The following is a 26,247-nucleotide window of genomic DNA, read 5'->3' as shown; positions in this document are numbered from 1 at the left end:
AGCAGCAAGAGTCTGCAGTGTCCTCTCGGCTGGAGCCACGGGGGCAATCCCTGGGACTTCAAGGTAGAGCCTGATCACTGCATGAAAACGAGTGAGTGACAGGGCTGCCTGGCTTCGACAAGGCAGGATCCTCCTAACGTTCGGGTCTTACTCTCAAAAAAGCCAATGAAAATGGAAATGAGTGCAGGATTTGCTGGCAGCCTTTTTGTTAGCTAGCAGATATCAATAGGGCTGAGTGCACTGAAAATTTCCACAACTAGCTATCAGACCCTCATCCAGTCAGTCCCCTGAAGCTCTCACCTTCATGTTTTACAATCACTTTACAATGGAAAAAGGGGTATAGCCGTTAAGACGGTGCTTCAGTGGTTATCAACAGTTTTTCTCACTACAGCTGAAGCTACTAAATAGGCCTTTCAAGATCATTTGACATGCCAGCCAGCATTGAACTCCAAATGGGACACCTAAATTTTAAACAGAAATTCCCCCAGAATTGCTACATTACTGGCAGCGTGACAATAGCCCCTCTTGCCTTCCTGCATTCGAGGTTCTCATCCTTTGCAGTTGTGATTTCTCTGTCCTCATTTAAACCTGTAGTAACTCACCCTCAGACTGCTGGGCTGGTGTCAGTGGGCAGGAAGCAGCACAAGAATCAGCCCCCCTTTTTACTTTTGTACATCTGAAAGCAGTTTCTGGCCAAAAATTTTTCACTTCTAGATCACAGTTGTCTCATAGCTTCAGCTACAGTAACCTGGTTCAACACAGTCAGCTCTTAAATAAGGTTTCTTTTGCAACAAAGCATGTAATATGCCAATATTATTATTAAATAACAATAATACTATTAATATTATGATATCAGTGTTTGTACTAATAAAAAATTAAGAGAATACATATCTGTTGCAGTGGGACATCAGCCTGCCTTCTGAGGTCGGGAGAGCCATCTGACCTGCCAGAGGTGCTCCGCTTCCATTTTTTTGGGGTGGTTTGAAGGGGTTTTATTTGCTTTGGCATTTTGCTGCTAAGGGACAAGTCTGGGTTTTGTGGACATCCATGGACAAATGAAAATGCAGTCCAGCTATTTGTCATCTTATCAGTCACAAGGTACTCTATTAAACTAAAATTGCACAAATTTCTATCCCCTGCAGCTATTGCAATTTCAGGTTTCAGTCCTCTACTGTATTTTGATCTTTCCCATAGATGCCTTAAGTTCTGGTGGTTTTTTATGTCTTGAATTTTATGTAATCAATTAAGATGTAAATTTTCCATCAGTCTGGCTAATATTAACTTCAGGTGGTACGCAAAACCTGTCGAAACCTCTGAGAGTTTCTCATTCGACTGTAATGGGCTTTGGATCAGGACTCTTAATAGCAGTCATTTGTTTGAATCTATTCTAGTTTAATGAGTGATTAGCAGATGTTTTTTCCACTCTTTACCTAACAGTTGATAAACCAGAATCCATGAGGAGCTGTGTACTAAATAATGGTATGATTTTACAACCCTCAAATTGCTTTAGAAAATAGATTTATAAATCATGCACATAAAAGTAAAGGATATTGACAAATTCTCTGCTATAAAAGAGGAGGCTTGCTGTGCTTTATGCGAGTCTCTCAACAATAAAGTGTTACGTACCATGGGACACTGGGAAAAACTATCAGATCTTTATATATCTTGGTGTCTTGGGTACCTCTCCTTTCTGTTCTCTTTTATTTGAGGTAATTTACATGTCTTTGGTATTCCAGCTCAAATTCCCGCATCTTTTAGGACCAGATACTTGTTTAAATAATGTTTAAACAACTCTTCGTACAGGAAGAAAGTTGTGCAAAGAAAAAAGCCCTTGATATTCCAATTACTCATTATTTTTTAAGTCACTTTCCAATCCAAGCAATGTTTCTAACACTGAAACATACCAACTATCAGGATTTGTTCTACTCGACCTTTCATGATATTTAGGCATCTGGCTTTCCAGCTCAAGTAATCAAGATGATAATTAAACCTACATCTTTGTGAATGTCAAAAATGTCATCTGCATTCAGAACGTTACAGGTCTGCAAGAAATGATGATCAAGAGAAATTTGACATCAGTGAGGTCATTAGGAAATCGTTCCAGCATTGGCTTCACCAAAAACTGCCTTGTCAAAGCAAATGAGATACATGGAAGTATGCTATATGAACTGCCCATATAGAATACCTAATCGGTTTCATTATAAACTAAGCATACTTTGCAAATGTAATTGTTGACAGTATTTTAGATCATGCCCAAGCAGTAATAGCAGGTTATGGGTATCCTTTAGATTGTTTAAGTATTAATACTTTGCACTGTGTGCAGTTGTATACACTTCCAGCTTAGAATAAGGCAAAGTCAGGAGCATTAATTTTATGGAAAAACATGTCTTGAAATTGTTCCTGTTTGCAAGTGAAGTCACGTCACAGGTTTCCAATCCCAGTAATCAATCAGAAGTTATTTCCCAACAGCCAACGTGGTCCTGAGTTCCCAGCCAAAGTTGTAAGCCCACACTTTGCTCTCACCAGTACCAAAGGGGAGGTGAGTGGGACAGTGCTGACCGTGATATGGGATCACTCACACCGCAGGATGACTTCTGTCATCTGCAACTGAAACAGTTTAGTCCAAAACACTATAAATCTAGGCAAGTGTAGGAATTATTTCCATTTCTCTGGCCTTATTTCTCTCTTGCGCTCCCTGCCACGTGCAAACTTCAAGCACAGCAACTCCAGCTGCAGAGCACCGTGCAGCAGCACTGCTGCGCACACAGTTCCCTCTGTCATCACTCATAAGTTTCTCTGAGTCTGGTTTTGCAGCTGGTCAAAGAATTAGAACCGAAAATGTTGGCTTGGAACTCCAGATGTGGGCTTTAAATAGCCCTCGGGGTGATAGTATGTATTTCTGTTGGTTGTAAATAGGGTCTGCTATGACTGAGGGACTAACTGGGTGACTCAGATAAATTTGTGACATGAGATGGAACGAATTCAGCCTGTGTATCCTCTTCAGCGGCAGGGGAATTAGACAGCTCTGAGGGACAAAGCAGCACATCCAGTGTGCAGTTATTCAGGAGCAGCAGCAGGAAATATAGAGTTTAGGGACAATCCATGCCTTGAAGGCACTCACAGATATCTGTTTGCACCCAGAGCCTTTTCATGACAGTAGTCTGCCCTCCATCTAAGATGCAGCTAGATGTAGTGCTTTTGTCAGCTCTTTATATCAGGGGCAGATGCCTAGGGCACTTGCCCAAAGGGTGCTCTGGGTCATGTCCCGGGACCTTTCTCAGCTGAGCTGGGAATTTCCATCAAAACTCTCCAGCTGCTCAGCCAAGAATAAAGACCTTTGAAAGCAAGAGGAACACAAGTGCCTGACGCCAGCCTAGCTCTCGGGCTGCCTGCACCGGGAGATTTACTGTCTGCCGGTTCTTGCTTCGGCAATTGTTTGCGCCTTTCACATTAAATATCCCCGGAAGAAAAAAGACAGAAAGACTTCATTGCTAGCAATTTTAAATACTTTTGCATCTACCTACATCACTGGTGTTTTGGACGGCAAACTCTTAAAAGTAGCCCTAGGCAGGAAGAGTTTTGTGCCAAATTACTTCTTTCCCTGTGGATTAAATGTATAACCTGAAGCAAAATTTGAGCCTGGGTGTACAGAGAGAGATTCTTAATTGCCTGACAGCCTGCAAATTCCCCTTTTTCTAGTAATTTTCAAAGGATGGGAAAATGGGGTCTCTAGTGGCAGTGCTGGCATTTTAGATGGAGGAAGTGTGAAGCAGCAGTTAGTTGTTAGACCAATATAGCACCTGATCTGAGAGACACTTTCTAACAAGCGGAAGATCTAATGCTACAGCTGAGCAAGCCATCTTTGGCAGCACACGTCTGCAGGCTTGAGCTCTCAGTAACCTGTAGACGGGTGGTTAACCTAGTACAGGGGTAATGTAAACTCTGACCTGTGATATGGATGAAGGACAGAGGAAATGCCCAGGGGAGTACTGCTGAATGGATTTAAAGTCTTTAGAAAACTCCCTATGCTCTGTCCCAGACTCCCAAGTACATTCATATAAAAAGCAACAGCACCTGGAGACCAGTGTGCTAACTCTTAAAGGCTAGAACATAAACTGAAATATACTTAAATACAATATTAGAAAGAATAACCTAAAGATTACCATGATGTATCATAGCCCTGAGTACACATGTTGTTTGCCAGTGTGCCTTCTGCCAGCTAGGATAATAGCTGCTTTATCTCCAGGTTTTTGCAGCAGGAGCAATAACATCTGAAAGAAGACAACTGCTGGTGGTAAGCTGGGGCATAAATCAGAATTTAGCCTGAGGCTCCCTCTGGAGTCAAAGGAGACAGATCCGTGCCTCCAAGGAGGGATTCAGAGCAGGGACCTGAGTGGCTTTGGGGAGCTCTGTCTAGGGAAAACCCAGGGAGGTGCTCTCCCTACGCCTCGCTGGAGGTATGCCAGTGCAGGGGCAAACCTGGCCTAAACGGCCACTTTCTGGGTTTTCCCTCATTTCCAGGAGAGAACAAAACTTGATCATCTAAATTAGGCCGCAATGCTGGGACAATGGCATACTACATAGCACATTGCAAAGGTAAGGGACATTGTCCAAACAAGTATTGTGCTTGCTTAAGCATTACCTAAAGTTCAGTTAATGAGGCAATGATTTAAACTCTGGCTGATTTTAGGGGCAGTATTTTTTTTTTTTTTTTTTGTACTCTTGAGTATCCCATCCACATGGCTTTAGTTTTCAAGTAGGACAAGGGATACTGTATATTCAGTAAACTGCCAAGGTTTTGATTTTTCAGAAGGTGTATGTCTGACTCCACAAGTCAGGCCCTCAACAAGCTGTAAGAACCACATAAATTAAACCACATAAATTAAACACCCAAAATCTGAAATAATTTTAGAAAAGCTCAGACCCTGTATTTGGAGGAGTCTTAAGACACTTATGAGACATTTTTTGTTCAAAAGCAGTTCAGAGAAGCCTTGGGATTCCCACTGTTTTTCGTTTAATTTTCAGCTGTCTGCTGTACTTCTATTAGCAGGTAGCATTTGCTGTTTTGACAGTTGTGACTATAAAATCAACATTTGTGGAACTCGTCTTGATACTAATAGAACCATATTTATTTGGGGAAAACAGCCAATCATTTCTACTGGAACCTGAACTCCTTTAATATAATGAGTAGCACTTAATCAATTAATTGATAATGTTTATCCATACATCAGCTCCAAAATACAGGAAGGAATACATCTCTTAAGAGATACTCCCAATCACAAAACTAAGCTTGGTACATCATTACCTTTTCCTACTCAAATATGGGCTGGACTGGAATAAATAGATAATAAATGTTACTTACAATCTGGGAAGCGCTGCTAAAAGCAGAAACGTGCTGAAATCAGAGGGAGCCTTTCTGTTGACTTCAAAGGCCTTGCAATCACATCTACGGTGCTGAATATTTTATCTACTCCTAAAAGTTGTGACATGTATCATTAGCTACTATGAGATTTAAGCAAGCGTGTGACAGCTTGTTCCAATGCAAAGCATGGCAATTGGGTTTAAGGACAGTCTGCTTTCCAATCTCCAGGGTATTTTTTGGTTTTGGGGGAAAGGGTTGGTGAACTACTGTTCAGATGACTTTAAAAACCCCTCTTGGAATCTGTCCATATCCTGACTCCTCTAAAATAACTTACTAATACTTAGCAATAGAAAGTGTAATGAACACCATTAGCATTCCTCATACAATTAGCATAGCTGGAGAAAGGTTTTTTTGGTTTGGTTTTGAAATATTTATGACTTGATTAATGAAACAAACAAACAGGACACCGTCTTTTTTTGATATCAAAAGCTCTTTTGCCTCCTGGCGGGTACAGCTTTCATATAAAGCAGAGGACAAACTTTCTGCTCTTAATAGACAATGCCCCAGCTTGAAGAGAGGTTGGTTTGCCATTAGGAATCTTGCTAAGTCAATAGATGTAGTTTTTCCCTCTTCCTTAATCTACCATAGAAAATGCTAGGAAATACAGTAGTTTAATGCTTAAGAATCCCTTTTGCTACTTGTCTGTTGATAAGAAAATGCTTTCATATATTTTTTCTTTCAAATTGTGTAAGACTAGCCATTACATGATATTTAGCACATAATTAAACATTAAAATTTAGCCAAACACGCAGTCAACATACTCCCTCCATCCCCAGAAAAAAAGTAAGCAATTAATCTTTAAATCCTTTTTAATAAATGAATATTCATTCATCAATATTTTCATAAAGCATCTCTTCATCATTCCATTTTACTATTCTTTTTTTTTCACTGCTGAAGAATACCAAAAATACATAGATGTGCCTTAAGCAAAAAGGACTGGGGTTTAGTTTATCTTTACAATAGGATGAAATCAGCTCAAGAGTTAAACCACCATAATATTTCTACTGCTTATTGACCCTTTGGGCTATAACACAAGATAGTTCCAGTTTTTTTTTAATGCCTATTACAAACAAATGATGTGTAAATGTTATTTATAGTAGTGTTAGAAAGGAGTTAATTAGCTACAAAATACATTACTCTGGTGCAATTTGGTTGAAATTACCATTTTTTTAGTCTTAAAGCCATCTATGGTTAAAATCATACACTGCAGCTAGCGTAAAGGGACAAGAGCCAGAAAATGGGAGGTCAAGGCAAACACTGTTCTTAACACATGGTTGTGTGTGTGTGTGTGTCGGTGTGTAAGAAGTAGTGCTGGGACTGGAGAAAGGGAATTGGCAAAAAAAAAGGCACAAAAATGCGTGTCAAAGGTGAAGTGTTAACCTTAAGTGAGAATTTCCTGGCTTTTTTCAAGTCAAACCAAGACTTGGATTTGTTCAAGGTTCAAGCTGCTTGTGCCCCATGGAACTCAACCAGACTTATGAATATGAAATCTCGTGAAAAAGCTGAAACGTGCAACTGCCCACTTTTTGTGATGAGAGGCAAGGTGGTGAGTATGGTTTCATGAAAGGGGCTGCAGTAACGCACTGCCCTCCAGCTATGCAAAGGGTAAGGGAGGGAGAGTACTCAGAGACTCAGTTCTCTTGCTCATGCAAGGTCCCAAAAATGCACACTGCCTCTTTGCTCTGTCCAGACAGTAATTTTCCATCTGCTTGAAAATCCTGGCTGAAGCCACTGGAGAACTGATTTCAGTGGGATTTGGAGTACACATTTCTATAACTAAAAAGACTCTTCTTCTTGCTGAAGATCTCTGCCTGACCACACAATTTCTAGGAGCTGGGGCTTGAAGAAAAAGAGAACTGTGATTGAATCATGAGGGTGCAACCACTCTCTTCTTGAATCCCATTTTTCAGCATAGTTCTTTAGGGCACTTACTGAAAGACTTGCTTGAAGATAATTTCATTAGGGTATTTTTTCTAAAGCAAAGCCTACTATTTTTAAGTTTTATCAAAATCAGGTTTTTTTGTTTAATTACATTTTGTTATTAGGATAAAAACTTGGGAGGGCTTTTCAATAATTCTACCAAACATGTACTTAGGGAGGGTGATAATTGTTTAGCTACTTTGATTATAATGATGAAAATGTGCTCTATAATCCCTTCACAGTTTGAGAAGATATTAGAGAGCTCATAATACATTGTGGTTTGCCAACGGGAGCTAATGCTGAGGAGCTTTTAAAAACCAAGTTTTTCTGCTCCAGCTATATGGGTTCCTTTGAGGCTCTTCATACTGTAGAGTTGTCTGCAGATACAGTGCTTAAAAACTGCAGTTTCAGCCACTTTGCACCACTGCCAAGGATGCAGCAGGACTGCAGTGCTGATCCTGCACATGCCGGCAGCCGGGGTTACGGTGAACGCTTGAACGCTCCCAGCTGGGGATGGCATTGCAGCTTTGCTGCGAGGCAACCGTGCGGAGCCCATTCCTGTTCAAGGAGCAGCCCCGAGGATGGGGTTACAACACAGACCTTGCAACCCAGGTTCGGTTCGCTTATGCTGAATTTCAGCCCAAAGCAAAGTTTCAGAGTTCAGCTGAAAACAGTCAGGGGTGGGAACAGTAGTGCACTGTACATGGCTGTGCGGGTTTTGGCTGGGGTAGAGTTAATTTGAGGGTTAAACCACAACAATGGCAGCAACACAAGTATCATTGCTCTACTCACAGATAAATCAAGTACTAGCGAGAACATAGGTCATTACAGAACCAAGGCAGCCTTTTCAGTTTCATCCCCTTTTGGTGTTTTTGATAGATGCATATCCACGCATTTTTGTCTAACTAGCATCCAAAGCTCTCTATCTGCCAGAAGTTCCCATTGATGTCCAGAAGAATTCTACATGCAGAGAACTGGCGGGGCCATGCCTGAATTATTTTTTTTAGATCTATTTATGCTACTGTATCTGTTGTTATTTGTGAATGTACATGATAGAAACACTGTTTACAAAAAATATATCTTCTTTTCTTTAGAAAGGTTTAGTTCTGATAAATAACAAATTAAGTTTACAGATCTGAAATTGGCATACCTTGATGACTACAATCTACTAGACTGAAACAAGTTGGAATCCTGGTGAGGGAATGAATTGGGATGAAAACCAAAGTGGTCACATTTGCACGAAGGATATGTTTGAACATAGTTGATGCTGAAACAAAACATACTCTTTGCTATCTCTTGTGATCTGTGACTGCAGCACACTAGCTTGGTAAGTGTACATGTATATACTTTCAGTATATAAATAAAATATGAAAATGCTCCATTACTGAATCAAAGTATCGGAAGTGCTCTATTTGCTCAATTCTAGAGAATAAAAAGTTGTAATATCACAGAAACAAAAATATGACATAGCATGCGGTCACGATAGCAAGCACAGGGAAGAAAAATATTGAGAAAATATACTTATATGCATATTATGCAAATATATTTTACATTAACATACAATGTTATAAGAATGTTAAATAATGTGAATGCATGTTTAAAAAAGGCTACAGCTACGTGGTTTCATGTTGAAGTAGCAAATAACCTGAGACATCTTCTATGCTTTCACTGGAATAACAATCTTTAAATCTACAGCAGATGTAGAACACATTGACAGTAGTTGAATTCTCAGCTAAATTATGCTAAAAATGTGCTGTTCTCTTTCAAAATGACATGGCAGCTGGAACCAGTCCAAGGGAAGGAAAATGTGCTGTACATTTACAGTACTTACAAAAGATTCATTTCACTGTTGATGGACACTTAAAATGCTTGTTTGAAATATTATGAACATGTATATGTCTCCAAAGACCTAGAGCAACACTCCCATGATCAGCTTGCTTACTACAGAAGAGAAAGCAAGAGATCATTAAAAATGATGCCCATTCCAGACTGGGAAAAAACTTATTATGACATATATGTGACATATACAAACCCAAGAAATTTTAGCAAAGAAAAATAAATTTGGCTTGATGGATCTGCAATATAGATGACCTCTTTTAAACTTACCAGTGTAACTCTACCACTTTATGATTAGTGTGTATGGCAGCATTTACAAACAATGTTACTAAATACTGACTTTATACACGATTACAGCCATTTGAAAATTTCTATGACAATCAAAGTTTTGTAGTGGTAATATACAACACTTACTTTCTCAAGGCTTGTTGTTCTGACGACACCTGCCTTTCGATTTAAAAAGTTCCTCTGAAGTGCATTCTATGTTAAAGTGTCCATAACCTCAGAACAGATGTGTACATGTGTGTGTGCATACATATACTTCTGCTTTGCAGCGTGTGCTTTTATATACACACAGTTCTTTGCTATATGTATTCACACATACATGAGTATGGTCTACATAGTAAAAGTTCATATATATATATATTTTTATATATAAATATATATATAAACTCTGCAGGCAAGTAGTATTTCACTTGTTATAATTGAAGTCCTTTAAAAAAGTTCAGTCACTCAGTTAACATAGTATAGCCAGTAAATTAAGTTGAAAAGAGAAAATGTGAATGGAAACACCATTCTTGACCATCTGTCGATGGCATTCACATCTGTTAGATCAGGGATTTTTATTTTCAATTGCGAAGACCTTCTTCGTAAATGGCCCCTCTTGCTATGGGAGCCTGTTCTTTCTGATGAACGCCTTCCAAGGCTTTCACGATGTGAGCTTTGTTTTCTGTACTGGATTCCTGAGTTGTCAAAGGATATCGTTGAATTTCTGGCATCTGTAACGCTGGTGGTGACCTCGTTGCTTGCCACCTCGTTGTGAATTTCAAGCGATGTTAGCAAAATGTTTCCATGGGTGTCCACCTAGGGGGCAAAAATAGAAATATAAATTGTTTCAAAAGACTTGACAACTATCAGCAGAATGTGGGTGTATTTAAATCTCCAAACCCACACATATTTTAAGAAAGCATGTATTCATTTTAAGCATGTGGTAATCTTAGAAAAAAATGGCAACACTCAGCTGCTTAAAATTAGGCATGTACTTAAATACTTCTACAAACAGGGTTATCATCATACTACCAACATCCAGTACAAAACCGCATTTGGCAAACCCAATCATTTTCCTCTCCCTCTAAACCAGTCGTGTTTTAAAGGATGGTGTAGTTCACTGAAATCTCTGCTTTGCTGGCAGCAGGGTGAGAGGGTAAGGGAGAGATTCTCTCTCTGCTACCTACATGTGAAGTTTGCTAAAATCACAAGAATAGCTCTGGCCTGCTGATCTCTTTGCATTTTGGAATCACAGAGCTTATTTAGAACTTCTCTCTTAAACTTTTCCTTCCAAAGTCATTTGCACAGTTTTGCAATCACGGCAATGCTTAACTGTGGGGCCCTTCCACTTGGATAAGTAATCTTGAAAAGCAATGAACTTAGACAAGGAAGAAAGCTGCTGAACTGAGGAACCAGGTCGCACTCTTCCCTTCCACCTCCATATCCAAAAGGTGGTGAGCCACAGTGTTGAGCACAGGTGAGCAACACAATGCCATTTCCAGTAAATATGTGGAAGGTTATGATAATTTAGAGTCCTTAAATTCTGGTCCAGAGTCTCTAGTCCCTCTGAGTACCAATAGAGGAGGAGCAGCACAGAGTTGGGTACAGCTCCTTCAATCCAGAAAAACTTCCAGTTCCCATGAGTGGCACTGATGGGCAGTCCCAAATGATGCTGTCTTAGTCAGTATTTGGTAGTAGTAGTTCAGTAGTGGGGCACCACATCCCCTTGTGTCCCATGCCCTGCATGCTGGAGGACAGGCAGAGAAGATGGCTGCCGCAGGGATCAGCTCCAATTTTCCTGCCTGCTTTTGGGAAAGGAAAATAACATCTGAATGTAAAAGAAATGCTCTGTACTGGGTATTTTCAGCCAGTTAACGCACGTGTGACTCTGTTCAAGTGAACTCAGTTCCCCATGTCAGAAATAGATGGTGAATCATGGCATACACGATAATTTCCACGTTTATGTATACAATTTATTCATCCACAATTCATCCTAATTAATACATTTTTCTAACCTGCTAATGATCTAGCTGTGTTAACTGTGCAGCAGTTGAACATCTCATCCTAGAAGCATCTGCGTAAAAGTGGTTGAGAAAACACACTATTGTCATGGCCTTTTGAAGTTTGTACAGTCATCCAATACCACGTTCTTCGCAAGCTTTGTATGATGCATTAAAAGCGTGCATAGCTATGTGTCTATCCACATGCATTTAGCTTTTTTCAATCTTAAAATTCTGTAAAATGGATATTTCTTTCATCAATTATTGATGCTACAGCTTATCTTTTCTCAGTGAAAACAATTATGATAGTGTATCAGTAACGCTTCGCCAGGCTTCTTGCAAATGGAAAAAGAATATAAAATGCTATGAATGACATACAGGCAAGCAGAAAAAAAAAATCCTAAGGTATCCAACAAATCCTGCTGTTGTAGGCAACAGTACATTATGCTGATGAGTGCCTATAAATAAAAATAAACAACGTGAACCAAAATAATGGGGTGGAGAAGCCTCAGTGGTGATTAAGAAGAATTTATTTTCCCCATGGCAGAAACCCACTGGGTACAAAAGTATGAGCCTGAGGTTTGTAGAAACAAGTTCATGCTGTTGAGCAGTATCTGTAACCAGGGAATACACACAGCTGTAAAATACAGCCATGGATATCATCACTACTTATGGTGGTCTCTGAAAAAAACTGATTTAGTTTTCTCTGGTTTTTTTTTTCACAAATAGTACAGATTATGATCAGGATTTTTATCAGCATTGTGTAAAATACCTCTACAATCTCCATTTTCCTTATGAAGCTTAAAACTAAATATCTCATCCAGGCCCGCATGGCATCACGTCATCTCCTTTCCCATCTCCTTCCAGGCTTTGAGAAATGTCCTTCAGCTTAGCAAAAATGCCCCAGCAGAGACCATTTTGCTGGGCTCCATCCTGACAGCACTGCCTTCCCCTTGCAGGTCTCTACTCCCTTTCTGTCCACCACCACAGATGTCAGCTGCTCTTTCCCGCAGGGCTTCCTGATCTCTCCGGATTCTGTCTGCCACCTACATATATACAGACATTAGCCTGCCCATGGGTACTTTGTCCTCCTACACCGAGCCCTGGCTTTTTGTAAGTGAGGTGTCAGCTGAAAACTTGTATTCTGGAGGGTACATCTATGTGTTCAGGCTTCTCCTGCCCAAGGAAAGTATTAATTTGATTCCATTTATTTCATCATACTGCACAGCCTGCTTTGCCTTGTCTGCCAACCTTACATGCCACCCTAACGTAGCTTCTGCCTCTGATCTGCCAATGATGCCGCCACTTTTCACTGCTTGTCACTGCATCTATAAATCAAACCAGAAACGTGGTCAAGAAAGTTGCAACATTTGTGTAAATGCTTTGTCTGAGCACATCATTATGTCCTATGAGGTTGTATGACAGCATATATTTTCTCAAAATATTCAATGAGCCATATTTGGAAACATACTTTTGAAATGCATCTCCCTGTTAATAGAGCAACAGACTTGCATGTCAAATGCAAGGAAGGAGCAGATGGAGAGAAGAAGAGGTCTGCAGAAACTGAAATCAGGCTTCTGGTCTGCAGATACTCTTGAGACCTATTCCTGCAAATTGTATTGATTCCTTCAGAGGTTTTGGATAAACCACCTAAGCTCTCAACAAAGTTAGAGCAACACATGCTAATGCTTTGTCACAATCTTAAGGTGATGTTGTGAAGTATGAATACTTAATGCATGCAACGTGTTAAAAAGTATTTGCACATAAGCATGACTTCTGAATGATTTAAGCAATGATTTAAATGACTTTGACAAATGTACACAAGCTCTCTCAATGAATAAAGAAGCAAACCACTAATGGCAGGGTATCCTGTGCAAATCGACTCATGCTTGCCCGAATATACAGGTAAGGCAAAATCCTACATGAGTGAACATGAGTTGCAGGGATCTGGACTCGATGATCCTCATGGGTCCTTTCCAACTTGAGATACTCTATGATTCTATGAGTGCAGGCCGGTGGCTCCAGGGAAACTGTTACTCCAGGTACAGATGAGAAAAGCAGCTGAACTGATTACAGTCATGGCTACACATGACGAACAAGGCCAATGTCTTTGATAAAACTGAGTTTTACTCCTTATGAGCCCTCAAATATAATTTTATCACCTGGCTCAGAAATGTCACTGTCTGTGCACTGCAAATTCTCCCCGAAGTGTTAACACCAGGCTTTGCTCTCAAACCTTGTTATACATCAGAGAGATGACCTTGCGTATTCAGCCAATTTCCCCTCACTCCTTACCATCCTGCTTTAACCTAAAGATTTCCCTTGTCTCCCTGGGCCTCAGTGATTCTTGTAGTCTTCTTTCTGCCTGACCATGGCTCCACCTGAAGCCGTTCATTCCCATTTTCCCACTAGGATCTCCACTGCCAGTGCTCCCATCTCTTCCCTGACACAAGCCAGGGTTGGTTGTTTCCATGGAGTGTTTCCCAGTGAGCTCATCAAAGCAGATGGAAACAGCAGAGTACCAAATCATTAATTAAGTCCCTGCTGAATCAGCATGGATCCAAATATGCAAAACTGATGCTCTTATTTCAGAATCAATTTTAATCAAACTCCATCCCTCCCACCTCTTAGCAACTACAGCTCCTGCACCAGGGTGAAGTGATTGAATCTCACATTAACTCCATTTGGAGTCTGAGAAGCACAAAATACTGTGAAATGTTTTATACACAGAAAAACAGATTCACTTTTGAAAGTTCACCATTTCTGAACTGTATATGTTACAGTACAAAGAAAAAATCCAAAGACTCTAGCAGCCTAATGTCATCACACAAAAATGACCATAACTTACCTAACTGAAGCCACAAAGAGGAGAATTAAGATAAGGCTCACAAAGAACCTCTGGTCCTTGCTCTTGGAGGAACATCACAGCTCCAATAGGCTCAACTTGGATTGTACATTGTAGATATGCCCTTTTTACACCTGAAAAGTCCTGTATCTACTGCTTAATTCTAGATAAGATACTGGTTCGTTTAGATGTGAAGTATTATATTTTTAAAGAAATGCAAGCCAAGAGCTGCTATTGAATACCTTTCTCCAATCAAGAGTCTTGGAAAACTTCAGCTTTAATGCCAGTTTGGAAACACTTTACTAGGGTGTTGTGGTTTAGCCCCAGACAGCAACTAAGCACCACACAGCTGCTCACTCACTCCCCCTACCCTCATGGGATGGGGGAGAGAATCGGAGGAGCAAGAGTGAGAAACACTCCTGGGTTGAGATAAGAACAGTTTAATAATTGAAATAAAGTAAAATAGTAATGATAATAATAACAATATAATAATGATAATAACAATAATAATATACAAAGCAAGTGATGCACAATGCAATTGCTCACCACCCGCTGACCGATACCCAGACAGTTCCCGAGCAGCGATCGCTGCTCCCCGGCCAACACCCCCCCCCCCCCCCAGTTTATATACTGAGCATGATGTCATATGGTATGGAATAACCCTTTGGTCAGTTTGGATCAACTATTCTGGCTGTGCCCCCTCCCAGTTTCTTGTGTACCTGGCAGAGCATGGGAAGCTGAAAAGTCCTTGACTAGCATCAGCAGTACTCAGCAACAACTAAAAACATCAGTGTGTTATCAACATTCTTCTCCTAAATCCAAACCACAGCACTATGCCTGCTACCAGGAAGAAAATTAACTCTATCCCAGCCAAAACCAGGACATAGGGTCAGGAAACTACCATAAGGTTTGATTTACTATTAGGTAGTGTCTGAATTTTTTCAGGTTCATTTAGTTCTCTGTTTAATATTCCATAAAATTTAAGGAGTACTTTACAATGAAATATTTTTCCTCATAAGTCTTTCACTCTACTATGCAAAAAGAAAGAGAGGAAGCATTTTGCTGAAACCCCATACGTATGTTTAGGAGTTCATCAATCCCAAATTTTTAAATACCATGTAAACACTTTCCATCATATGAAGCAATATAAATGCAAATAGCGGGTTTAAATAACAGCATGAAAAGCTGTCTCTGTAGTTAGTCTTGCATTATTTTACATCAAAATTACTATTCAAGTACATTACCCCACAAAATAGATCTCCCCTTAAAATTATAATAAAATGGAAATTATTTTTGGTGAAAATTGTAATCTAGACTCCAGCTACCTGATTCTCACCTGATCTGCCCTGGTGCAAACACCTATGATTATGCAAGGGGCAAACTACCTGGTAGCGGTTTTCATCTTCTTTACTTATGTATAAGCATCCTTCCAACATGTAACAGTATGCGATCAGGCCCTAAGTGTTATCTGTGCTTAAAGCAAAATCCACTGACCACATTATGCCTTCAGTGTTTTAAAAATAATTTAAAACTGCAAGCACAACAAAAATGACAGTGTTGTGTTCCTTGAGTCTAAAAGTTGATACTTCACTCACTACCATTTTAATATGTTTATATTAATTAATAAGCACAAAAAATTGAAAGAGAGAATTATGTTGTATCAGCCTAGTAGATGAGCCCAGGGCAACCAGCAGGACTGGGAAGATGGAAAGATCTTGAAAAGCAAGGAAAGTATGAAGAAGAAAAATAATTAGGAACTTTCACGTTAATATCACTCTCCGCAAAGTAAGAATGGAGTTTGACAATTAACCCTGATGTATTTCAAAAGAGGAAGAAAAGGAAGTAAATGTATGGTGCTTCCTTGCCCTGTATTTCACTGCCTGGATTCTTACAATCTCTGGGTTGTACTATGGATTGCAAGTACAATCCTTCTTACCATCTCTGGATTTGCACCATTCATACTTGTGCAAAGTGGCTGTAGAACAAAATTAGTACACGCATGATTCTCCCAGTGCACACTGAATGTCCCCATCCTAAGCGCTACAGGACTACAGTTCTTCCCACACGAACTGCGCTTGTCACCCGTGACAGATATTTTTCAAAACTTGGCACCTACTCATCACACTCATGTTTCAGAAATATCCCACTGTTCAAAACAGCACCAAAAAAAGTATCCAGGAAGGATGAAGATGCACAGGAGAATACTGCCAGCTTTGCTATTCTCATATTTCCCAATTTAAACTGAGTGATAATTCTGCCACAGCAGCCAAGATATTCATTCTCAGAATAAAATCCCACTTGTGAGAAGGGTTGCTACAATTAACAATTCTTTAAAAGCGCTAAGTAGATGTAAGTAAGTGGCCCAAGTCTCTATTCTCAGCAATGCCTGGTGGGAAGCTGCTGCCTTGGCCGACAGCGGGGGTTTGAGCCAGGAATCTCCAGAGCTAAAAAAACATGCAGGAACTGCCTGATGAGAAGGGCCTTTTTATAAAGGGTTATGCATTATTTTTATTCAAAGGAAGCTCTTCCCACGTCTGACAGCCATGGGGGGTTGAAGTTTGAATGAGCTCGTGTGATAGTTACCCTCCTGATTAATACCCTGGGGCTGAACTTCTGGTCCCACCAAACTGAAAACATAAATTGCCACAGCTTGAACTAAGAAGCAATATTTTTAGCAGGGGACTGTAACAAATCATAACCTCTGTGTATTGGCCCAGAAGGATCAATGTCCAAAACACATGCTCATCAGCTCACTATGCCAGTAGCCTGTACCACAAGAGTGAACAAGTGAGGATTGCCTTAGAGTTCTCTCATGCTGACTTTGTTGTAAATTAGGCTGTATCTGAGCATTATTTAAAAGAAACAATTTATGTAGCAAACCTGAAAGTGCAGAGAGCTACAAATGAAGCCTGAATCTGCCAATGCAAACATGAGAAACAGAATTGATCCGTAACAATGGTGATAAATTTTCAAGGGAAAACATTTTTACAGGCCACCTATTCTTTCCTGACAGTTTTTCCACAGAGGGCTTTTAGGCACTGATACCACGGGCAGAATAAATATTTTATGAAAAATCGAGATTCAGTTCTTCCTTTATCCTAGAGCTTGTCCTGACACATGAACCAGCGCATCAAGGTTTTCAAGAGAGAGTTTTCAGTCTGAAACTGGTACGTGTACGAAAATGGGTTTACGTAAAAAAAGGAGCATCCTATGTTAGACTCCAGTAACTGTGGTTTACTGGGAAAAGGCTGGAAAAGTTCAGCAAGGAATACTATTTACAGTGCACGATCTGAAATAAAATATGATGCAAAAGCAGTCAAAAGAAGAGTGGCTATGTGTGAAATTTTCTTTGTAGTCAGCTGCTGATCTACAGATGAGTCACTCGTAAAGGCTTTCTCAGGTTTCATCTCATCACCAGCTCTGAATCTTCTGAAACCATTTCCAGAGATTCAGTTTAGTCAGACATGCCTCAGTCATCGTCCCACCTTCAGCAGTGCTACACGGGAGAATACAGGGCAGAATTTTCCTCTCCCCACTGCTCTGTTTTGTCACCTCTGCAATGGGAGGACACTGGCTGTGCTGTTTGCATGTTACGAGGGCTCTTCCTTGCCTAATGCCTGGAGCTATTTGGCTCGTTGGCTTTAACACATGGGCCGAGCTGGACAGAAAGCCGTAACAGAAGCAGTGAAGCCAACAGGCAGTTCGGCGGTGGCAGCCGCTGGAGCCCTCCTCAACACAGCAAGCCTCAGTGGCAGTGTACCAGGACCAACTCAGAGAAGTGCCTAAAAGCTTGGCGTTGGAGAGGCACATCCATAGCAGCAACAGCCACGTGGAGATGGCTGTGCCAGTTTTGGCTTTTCAAACCCGCAACCTCCGACACAGGACAACGCAAATGCATGCATTAGGAAGCAGAGTTACTGAGCAGGAACAGTGGCTGCTGTGCAAAGCAGTTATCAAATAAAACACAAACATAGCCACATCTGTGGATTTTGTGGCCTAGAACTTTTTTTTTATTAAAACTCTTCTGCTCTACAATCAAACAAGACTAGGAAAGCATGAAAAGCCCTTTTGCTACTATTAGAGGAGTGTTTATAACCAAGCCTGCTAGTTTGCATGCCAGACTTCAGTTCTCTGACGTGTAAAAAATGAACTACAATACCAGTGTTCATACCTGGTTCTACTGGTTTCCATGGGCTAAAACACTCCTGAGTGAAAATAACGCAGCATTTTCCCTCATCTTCCTTTTGTTCCCTTTGCCTGAGAGATAGACACTGCCTCAGCAGCACTCCCAGTCTCTGGTACCGTAAGAGCCACGTTCGATCTCAGGGTCTAAACGCCAGGCAATATGTTGTGCTGCCTCTGCTCTGCTAGTGCTGTCTCCCAAACACAAACAAGCAATTTCCACAGTGCTGCAGCCCCTCCTGTCTGAGCACTGACTCAGGATGGACCTGATACAGCACAGAGTTGTTCTGTCACTACACCCACAAGTTACAGCATCTGATGTGGACAATAAATGGACTAACGCTTATTTATTTATTTGGTTTGGTTTGGGTTTTGGTTGTTTTTTTCTAGTGCCCTGAGCTAGCACTCTAAATCAATGACAGGGAGCTCATGCACATGGTTCGTATACAAGCAAATTCAATTACTAAAACAAAACAGCAACACAAATCAACTCAAAATGGTAGTCTTAGAGACAAACTAAAAAAATGCCTTCTTCCAGTTTTATATCTGAACCCTTTTCAATCTTTTTTCCAGCACAGCGTACATTTTGACAGTCATCAAATAGTGGCGATAGCTGCAAAGGGGGATGCCTGTTTTTAGATACTTGCCCATTCTTTAAAAATGTTGCTCATCCCCAAATCATACGAGATTTGAAATATTTGCCAGGATTAGAAACCTTCCCTTTCTGAATGGAAGTACACCCCATGGAAGTCTGAAGCCTCACCCAAATGAAAAAATAATTTCATTGAACTCGCGCAAGGTAGTCTTCATCTGTGGCTCTGAGCCTCCCTTACCGTGCAGTATACTCTCCAGTTTGAGAGCTTCAGGGCTATGGTGTCTGGAAGCCCTGGTAAACTTTGTCCAAAGTAGATCTGCTAGATGGATTTTCCCTGAGCTGCTCATCCTGAAAGCAATGGAACCTCCTACCTGCCCTGAGCAATTCCCTCTGCTTTGCATATGCCAGTGTTTTTCAAATCAGAAATTCAGATTTGACATCCTACATCCACTGAATCTGCATTTTCTGTCTATGCCTTGTTTCAAAGGAAGATTTCTCAGATCAGCTCTACCCAATTTCCCTGTCTTTTCCTGTTGTATGCTGGCACTACTTCTCTGAAGCCACCGAATCCAGTGACTGCAACAAAGCTCAGCTGACTTCACCAGCTGACTCCTGGCGACAGAATGTTTTCCACAGAGAATAGGACCATACCTTATTATTTATTCTAGATCATTTGAAGAGCAAATATTCACAGTCAGTATGAGTATATGTGTTTCTACGAAGCATACAGAGTTCCCTTTCACAGCTGGGACCACAAGGAACAAAGAAACACACTCTTCTTTCAGCTCTGGTGTGCTGAATTTATATCCTAATGTCATTCATGAATGGTTGATATTAAACCAACAGAAAAGTCAGAAAAGTCCATGATACTTGCTTAGGATGGTCCAGAAAGAAAAGGTTGTAAGTCAAAAGTGAGAAAAAAAAGGATTGATATATGGTGTGATCAGATCTGCGATATAAAAATTACATGATCTGGGTAAGAAAACCCCTCACTTTCATTTGTTAAGGTTCATATTCATCTTTTGACAATATAGACCAATTGATCTCAACATAGAAGAACAGTCAGGCATGGGGTGCTATTGGGCCCATTAACAACACTTGTACTGAATTATGTAAATCATTTAAATGGATGAGATTCACCAGATGGTTGTCATTGGGAGAACTGAACCTTGGTGCATACATCTGCATTACCTGCTTGCAGCTAAAATCTTCTCCATTGCTTTCAATTCTGATACTCTTTTTTTTCCCATCTGCTTTTTTATTATTATAACTATTCATTTTTTCAGGAAAGGGAATTCATTCTTCCTTGCTAGCTTAGTCCTAAGCAGTGCTACCAACTATGATGAGAATTTAGTTTCATAATACAGTGGACAAAAATGAATTTATTGGTTCAAAAATTATTTCACAGATATGAGTGTCGATAATTAGGTGTAGTTCTCCATTACATTTACTATAGCAGGCAGAATCATTAGGACCAAAAGATACAGCTTGAAATTACTTTTATGATACTGGTATTTAATAAACAGGTAGTAGTTTTGTCACTGTGAACTCTTCTAATTTATAGCTGCTAGCAAAACCGGTCTTACTCAACAGAACTAAACGAAAAAGCCTCACTGGGAGCATTTTAGCCAAAAAAGATGTTCTATTCAAACTGACGTCTTGCTAACATCATATAGCGTTGAATACCTTGAATTTTTCTTCCAAAGGGGAAAAAAAAGGTTATTCATTGGATGAAGTAATACTCCAGGCAAGGAAACAGGCTGGAGCGTAATCAGAACAGACCATGCCAATACTGTGCTTCAGAAATCAATCTGAAAGTTTCTCTAGGAATCATAATTTTCTGCTGGTCTTAAACAGCAGCAGATGACAATGCCACCCACAGCGGTTCAGCTATGCTGGCCAATTAATTAGCATGGCAGAACTAATCCCTTATCTGTTCTCTCCCATTCTAAATGTGTCTGCTCTAAGTGAAGTGAGAAAAACTATGCTCCAATCCTGGATTGCCTTATGTACGTACTTAAACAAAATCACCATTAAATTCTATTTGATTTAAAAAAATAAATGCCTTTGTAGATCTGGGCCTTTATTTTCAAGCTAGCTGCACTCCCATTGTTATCTTCTTACAGTTACTTGTTATACAGATCATGCTCACTTCAGTGTCTGTAGGCCTAAATATATTCTTCTATGTAGGTTCTTGAAGATAAAAATGCCAAAGTTTGCCCACAAAAAGAAGTGGTTGGTGATGGTTTTATGCATGACTTTTTTGTTTATTTCATACAGTTAGTTTTTGTAATAAAAGAAAAGAGACACTATATATAGATTAAAGAATCCTACCCGGTTGCCTTCAAACTTTGAGCGATCGTTGTTTGCCTTTGCTGTTTTTTCTGCAAGTTTCTTCTGCCTTTGAGGGCCTTTTCCGAAGAAAATGTAGTTGACAAAGGCGTATTCAAGTAAGGCCAAGAAGACAAATACAAAACAGCCCATAAGATACATGTCAATGGCTTTAACATACGGAATTTTAGGCAAAGTCTCTCGCAGATGAGTGTTGATTGTTGTCATAGTCAGCACAGTTGTAATTCCTACACAAGGAAAAAAAAACAGCACATATCTTACAACTCTAAGCAGATCATGCTTGAATTTTATTTTCCTTTTTGGCGAATTTGCCTTGTCAGTATGAAGAAGCTTAAAAATCTGTGAAAGATATCTCACAGGTAACATCACTGCAAATGAAAGTAAAATTAAAGCTTGATGCATCATTATTCTATTACAATATTTGCTTGATATGATCAGGGGCAACAGCTAATAACGGGGCCTGGCACCACTGCTGTGAGTTAACATAGCTTCAGGGAAGCCAGTGTAGCTGTACTGAGGATCTCTTCCATGAAGACCAAACTGATCTGCAACAGGAAGGCAAATAGTCTGCCAAGCATTAAAAGTTGTGCTCTTACACAACACAATGGAGAGAAGTTTTTAAAAAGTGGCAAAACTCATTAGAGGTCTGGATAGATAAAACCACGTGCACATATTAAGGCAGAGTGTTCGTATAGATGGTGAAAGATTCCTCTCATGCAGTTTTAAATTTCTAAGAGTTAAGCAGCTGGTTGAAGGTAGTCCTGTAGGGCCCCTCGGTAGTAGATGGAGAGAGACAGGCACCTTTCTAGAACAGTTCACCCCATCTACTTTAGACACCTGTTTCAGGAAAGGAAAATATAGAAGAGGGATTTCAGATGACTAGTTCAGAGCAGTAGCCTACTTCTTACATAGAAATAAGTGAGATGAGCAGTGAGAGGCAGACAGGTATGCATACTTGTGGAAAGAAAAAGCCAAGGAGGGAGAGCAGCATTTTTATAGTGATCGACTGGACACTAATAAAGTACCTAGAAAATCTATAAAGTATATCAAACCCTCATTTATTTACCTAAGGATGGTCATAGCACCTGAAAATATATTCCAGAGCACTGTTTTGAAAAGCTGGTAAGAAAAGTAAATTTATTGTCAGTCTGCTTGAATCCACAATAAACTGCAGGGTCTGTATCCCTGCCGGAAATTTTATGGGAATCGCAAATCAAAGGTGGCTGAAAACACTGATTTATGGAATAAGTCTACATTGGTAAAAGAGGCAAGCCATTCTAATAGGTCCCCTCCATTACTATTTTCTCTGATTCCATAATTAGACCATCAGTTTGTAAGTAGTCACTAAAATGCAGGCAGAACAAAAATAAAGAACAAGAGAAAATTGCTGCCATATTATAAAGCACAGCTTCTTTTACCTGAAGAGACAGAAATAAAGACAATATAACTCAAAATCAAGCTGTTGGTGTAAACAGTGTCACTCCAGGGAACTGTAGTAGTAGCCTATGAGGTTCTGTAACAGATATTTTGTATATTTAGTAGGTCAGCATCATGCGGTTTTCAGTGCTTTTCCTCTAAACTGTGAAAAAAGCGTGTGTTGATGTCAGATGTTTCACGGCTTGAAATACAGCAGAGATGCACGCAGCACACGCTTATTTAAAAATTGTATTGGGTATAACTCATCCAGCTCTGCAGTAAAATGAGCAGTATAGCTGACACATTACTTTTACCTAAAGAAACTTTGACAAAGTCTCTAGAAAACCTCTATGCCAGCACAAGGAACAGGGGTGAGAAGGGTGGAGGACTGCAGCAAACACTATCATATATTTGCAGCCCAGAGGGTTTCTCTAGCCTGAATTAGCTTCTTTCCTTGTAAGATTAGCTGCTGCTGCTCCCCATAAGGGATTCAAAGAATTACCTAAGATCCAATTGATTCTTGTATCAGAAATCCCACAGATTCCTTTTAACGCAGCCTTGGCATCTCACTGTCATCCCACAGATGCTTACCAAAGCCTAGGTCAACAAGGGACTTAGAAGCCTGCCCAGTGGGAGTTATAATGTCCACATTTTTGCTGCCTGTTCCCAGACTGTAATCTAGATTCCAGAGACAAGTCCTTAAACACCACACAGGGAGGGTTTGGTGGCTTTCTCAGTGATCCAGAAGATTAAGCATGCTGAATAGAGAGGTGGCTATCACTAACCAAAAGGAAATACATCCCCTCGGAGATCCTGACACCCTGCAGGCAAATGACCTTCTGAAGATCAATAATTTATTTTAAAGCACAGCTGGAGGAGAAGCAGCTGACACTCACCTATCATATAAAAATAGGGTAATCTTGTGATTACAGTGCTTCCCAAGAGTGAGAACTTTTGAGATTACCTTTCTCCTCACTCAAAGGACTGAATTTAGGAACTTCTAGGGTTAACTAACAAAAATTCAGTTTTAAACAGAATTGATGGTTTTGAGTATTTCTCTTGAGATCAGCCCTGTATCAGCCTCTATCTGCAGTGTCTATAGCACATAGTTTCTGGAATGAGCTGGCCTTTGCTCCATGCCTGGGTTTCTCTGTTGAGGGAACTTCGTGGTTCAGTGCAGGCTGGAGCACAAATGGTGTGTACAGTGAGGGACCAGGGACAAGAGCAAAACATGGAAGTGAATGAACCAGAATCAGGCACTTTCAGAGAACACAGGCTTCTTCCAGGCGTAGAGTAAAAGCTTGTCTCCATGTCTCTAAGGACTGCACAGGCAATTCTTCTTCTAACAAATACCTAAGCTAGCAGGTTTATCCTCTGAACTGAGATTTTCAGAGCCAGTTACGTATGTTCAAAGGTGCTATATTCCCTTCAAACTTTGATACCATTTCATATCAGCTTCAGACTCATAAGAGTGGCTTACAAAGGAACATAGGATTAGACCCATGGTACTGAACTTTATTATACAAGCATCACAGACATAATCACCAAGGCACTAACTGTTTTCTCAGAAGAACCTATTAGATGGATTTTTGTCCTCTCAAAAGGACTTTCTATCAATCAGAAATAGAACATCTGGGCTCCTGAGCTTACCTTGAATGTACTCTCCGACTTTTGTTCTAATATTTGTGCTATCACAGTACGGTACTTGATGAACTTGTGCTACACAGAAATAGGCCACATGAGACAGTCCTGTTCCTTAAACAAGGAAAAACTGTGTGAACTCATTATAGAAGGGCGTGGAATGTCACTGGATTTGGTAACTTTTGTCTAACCATCTGTTCTCTGCAGTCCTGGCTGGCATGTAAAATCTAGATGCTGGCTGATATGTTTGAAGTGCTCCCCTCACTCGGTCATAATGTCTCCAGGGTGGATCTTTGGTATCCAGTCGTTCATTTATGAATGCAACAGAGCTGTTTGGACTCTATGTCCCACCTCCCATTAAGCTACTACTTAGCTGCAACCTGCTGAACATGCACTAGCTGCTGAGTGGTAATGCCAGATTGTGTCATGCCCATGGGCACCAGCTAATCCACAGTATCTGTAGAATTATTGTACAGTAACTGCAGTTAATCTAAAATATCTTCAGTTATGCAAGTTCAGATGCTAGGACGTAATACTACATTGCACAAAGGTATAGGTGTAGCTGCCCAGCTTACTTTGGTATGTGGGATCTTGGGAGGTACATGGTACAGACATGGGGAATCTCATGGGCATGGGTTGGAGTCACAGTTTGCTGTGGTACATACCAGAAAAATAAGGGAGCTAGGGAATATGTTCCTGTTTTAAGAAGAGAAGAGAGCAGTGGCAGGAAGTTATACAGCATAGATTTAGCATCAAGTTTTGGGAATGAAGGTATTTGCTGTTGGGAAGCACAAGGTTGAAGACAGGATTTGGGATGAGATGAGAGGCAGCAGTAGTCATAAGGATTATTTATGTATCCATTTAATATTCCTTGTCTCTAGCTATCCTTGAGTATGCTTCTGTAATAGATGCAATATTTCTGGTGAGGTATTTTGAAGCCACCTTCCCTTACCTAAAGGATACTTTGATCTGAAAAGGTCTTGGACTGGGATCACGAACCTGTGCCCAATCCATGTTTTTCTGCCATGAGGTAAATGGCACTTTAAGCTGTCATAAAAATGCACTGAGCATACCATGCATTCTGAGGGTGAGCTGGGATGTCATGGTCTGTAGCTGACGTGCCCCTGCACTCTGAATGAGCACATGGTTCTTGAGGTCTGTTCCTGCCACTGCCAGTTAAAGCACCCAGGACCTCAGGAGGAGGCTTGGAGCCACACTTGTCTTTCCACACTGAGCTGGACTAAAAGCCCATGCTCAAGCCCTTGGAGCATGATTCTGGAGCTGGTCCCCTCACTGAAGCTACTGACAACAACATTAACTTTGATGAGAACAAGGCTGGGACTTGTATGAGCAGCTCATGTTAGAGATTTAGTGGTAGCTACATTCTGCATGCACAGGAAAACTCATCACTTTTGAGGCAATACTGAGTGATTTTGACTTAAATGATTTTGGAATATCAAAACACTGACATCACATTGCAGTCTTTAAAAACCTCCACAGGCTACATTCAGTCTGACATTTTAATGTCCCACTCATTCTTAGCACATACCAAGGGCAACTCTTGCTGCTGAAGCATCATAATTGATCCAGAATGACACCCATGATAAAATGGTAATCAGTATGGAGGGCATGTAGGTTTGAAGAATAAAGTATCCAATATTTCTCTTCAACCTGAAGCTCAGTGAGAGTCTTGGATAGGCACCTGAGGAAAGGGAGGGGAAAACAGCGTTATTTATACTGGAGAAAAGACACTTGCAGACAGTTGCCTTCA

General features: G+C 40.4%; 1 protein-coding gene across 2 annotated transcripts in view; it reads right to left on the bottom strand.

Moving 5' to 3' along the window:
* Positions 1–9,910: 9,910 nt before the first annotated feature.
* Positions 9,911–26,247, bottom strand: part of GABRB3 (gamma-aminobutyric acid type A receptor subunit beta3) — a 193,179-nt gene continuing 176,842 nt past the window's right edge. For both annotated transcript variants that reach the window (XM_075726568.1, XM_075726577.1), the window contains 3 exons: positions 26,026–26,178; positions 21,402–21,646; positions 9,911–10,261 (listed from right to left, as the gene is read on the bottom strand). In XM_075726568.1, coding sequence (XP_075582683.1) covers positions 9,911–10,261; positions 21,402–21,646; positions 26,026–26,178 — 749 coding nt within the window. The remainder of the gene's footprint in view (positions 10,262–21,401; positions 21,647–26,025; positions 26,179–26,247) is intronic.

The sequence above is a fragment of the Pelecanus crispus genome, chromosome 1, assembly GCF_030463565.1.
Source record: "Pelecanus crispus isolate bPelCri1 chromosome 1, bPelCri1.pri, whole genome shotgun sequence".
In the NCBI taxonomy this organism is placed as follows: Eukaryota; Metazoa; Chordata; class Aves; order Pelecaniformes; family Pelecanidae; genus Pelecanus; species Pelecanus crispus.
Note: the sequence above shows the minus strand (reverse complement) of the source record. Positions and strands in the feature narration are given on the sequence as shown.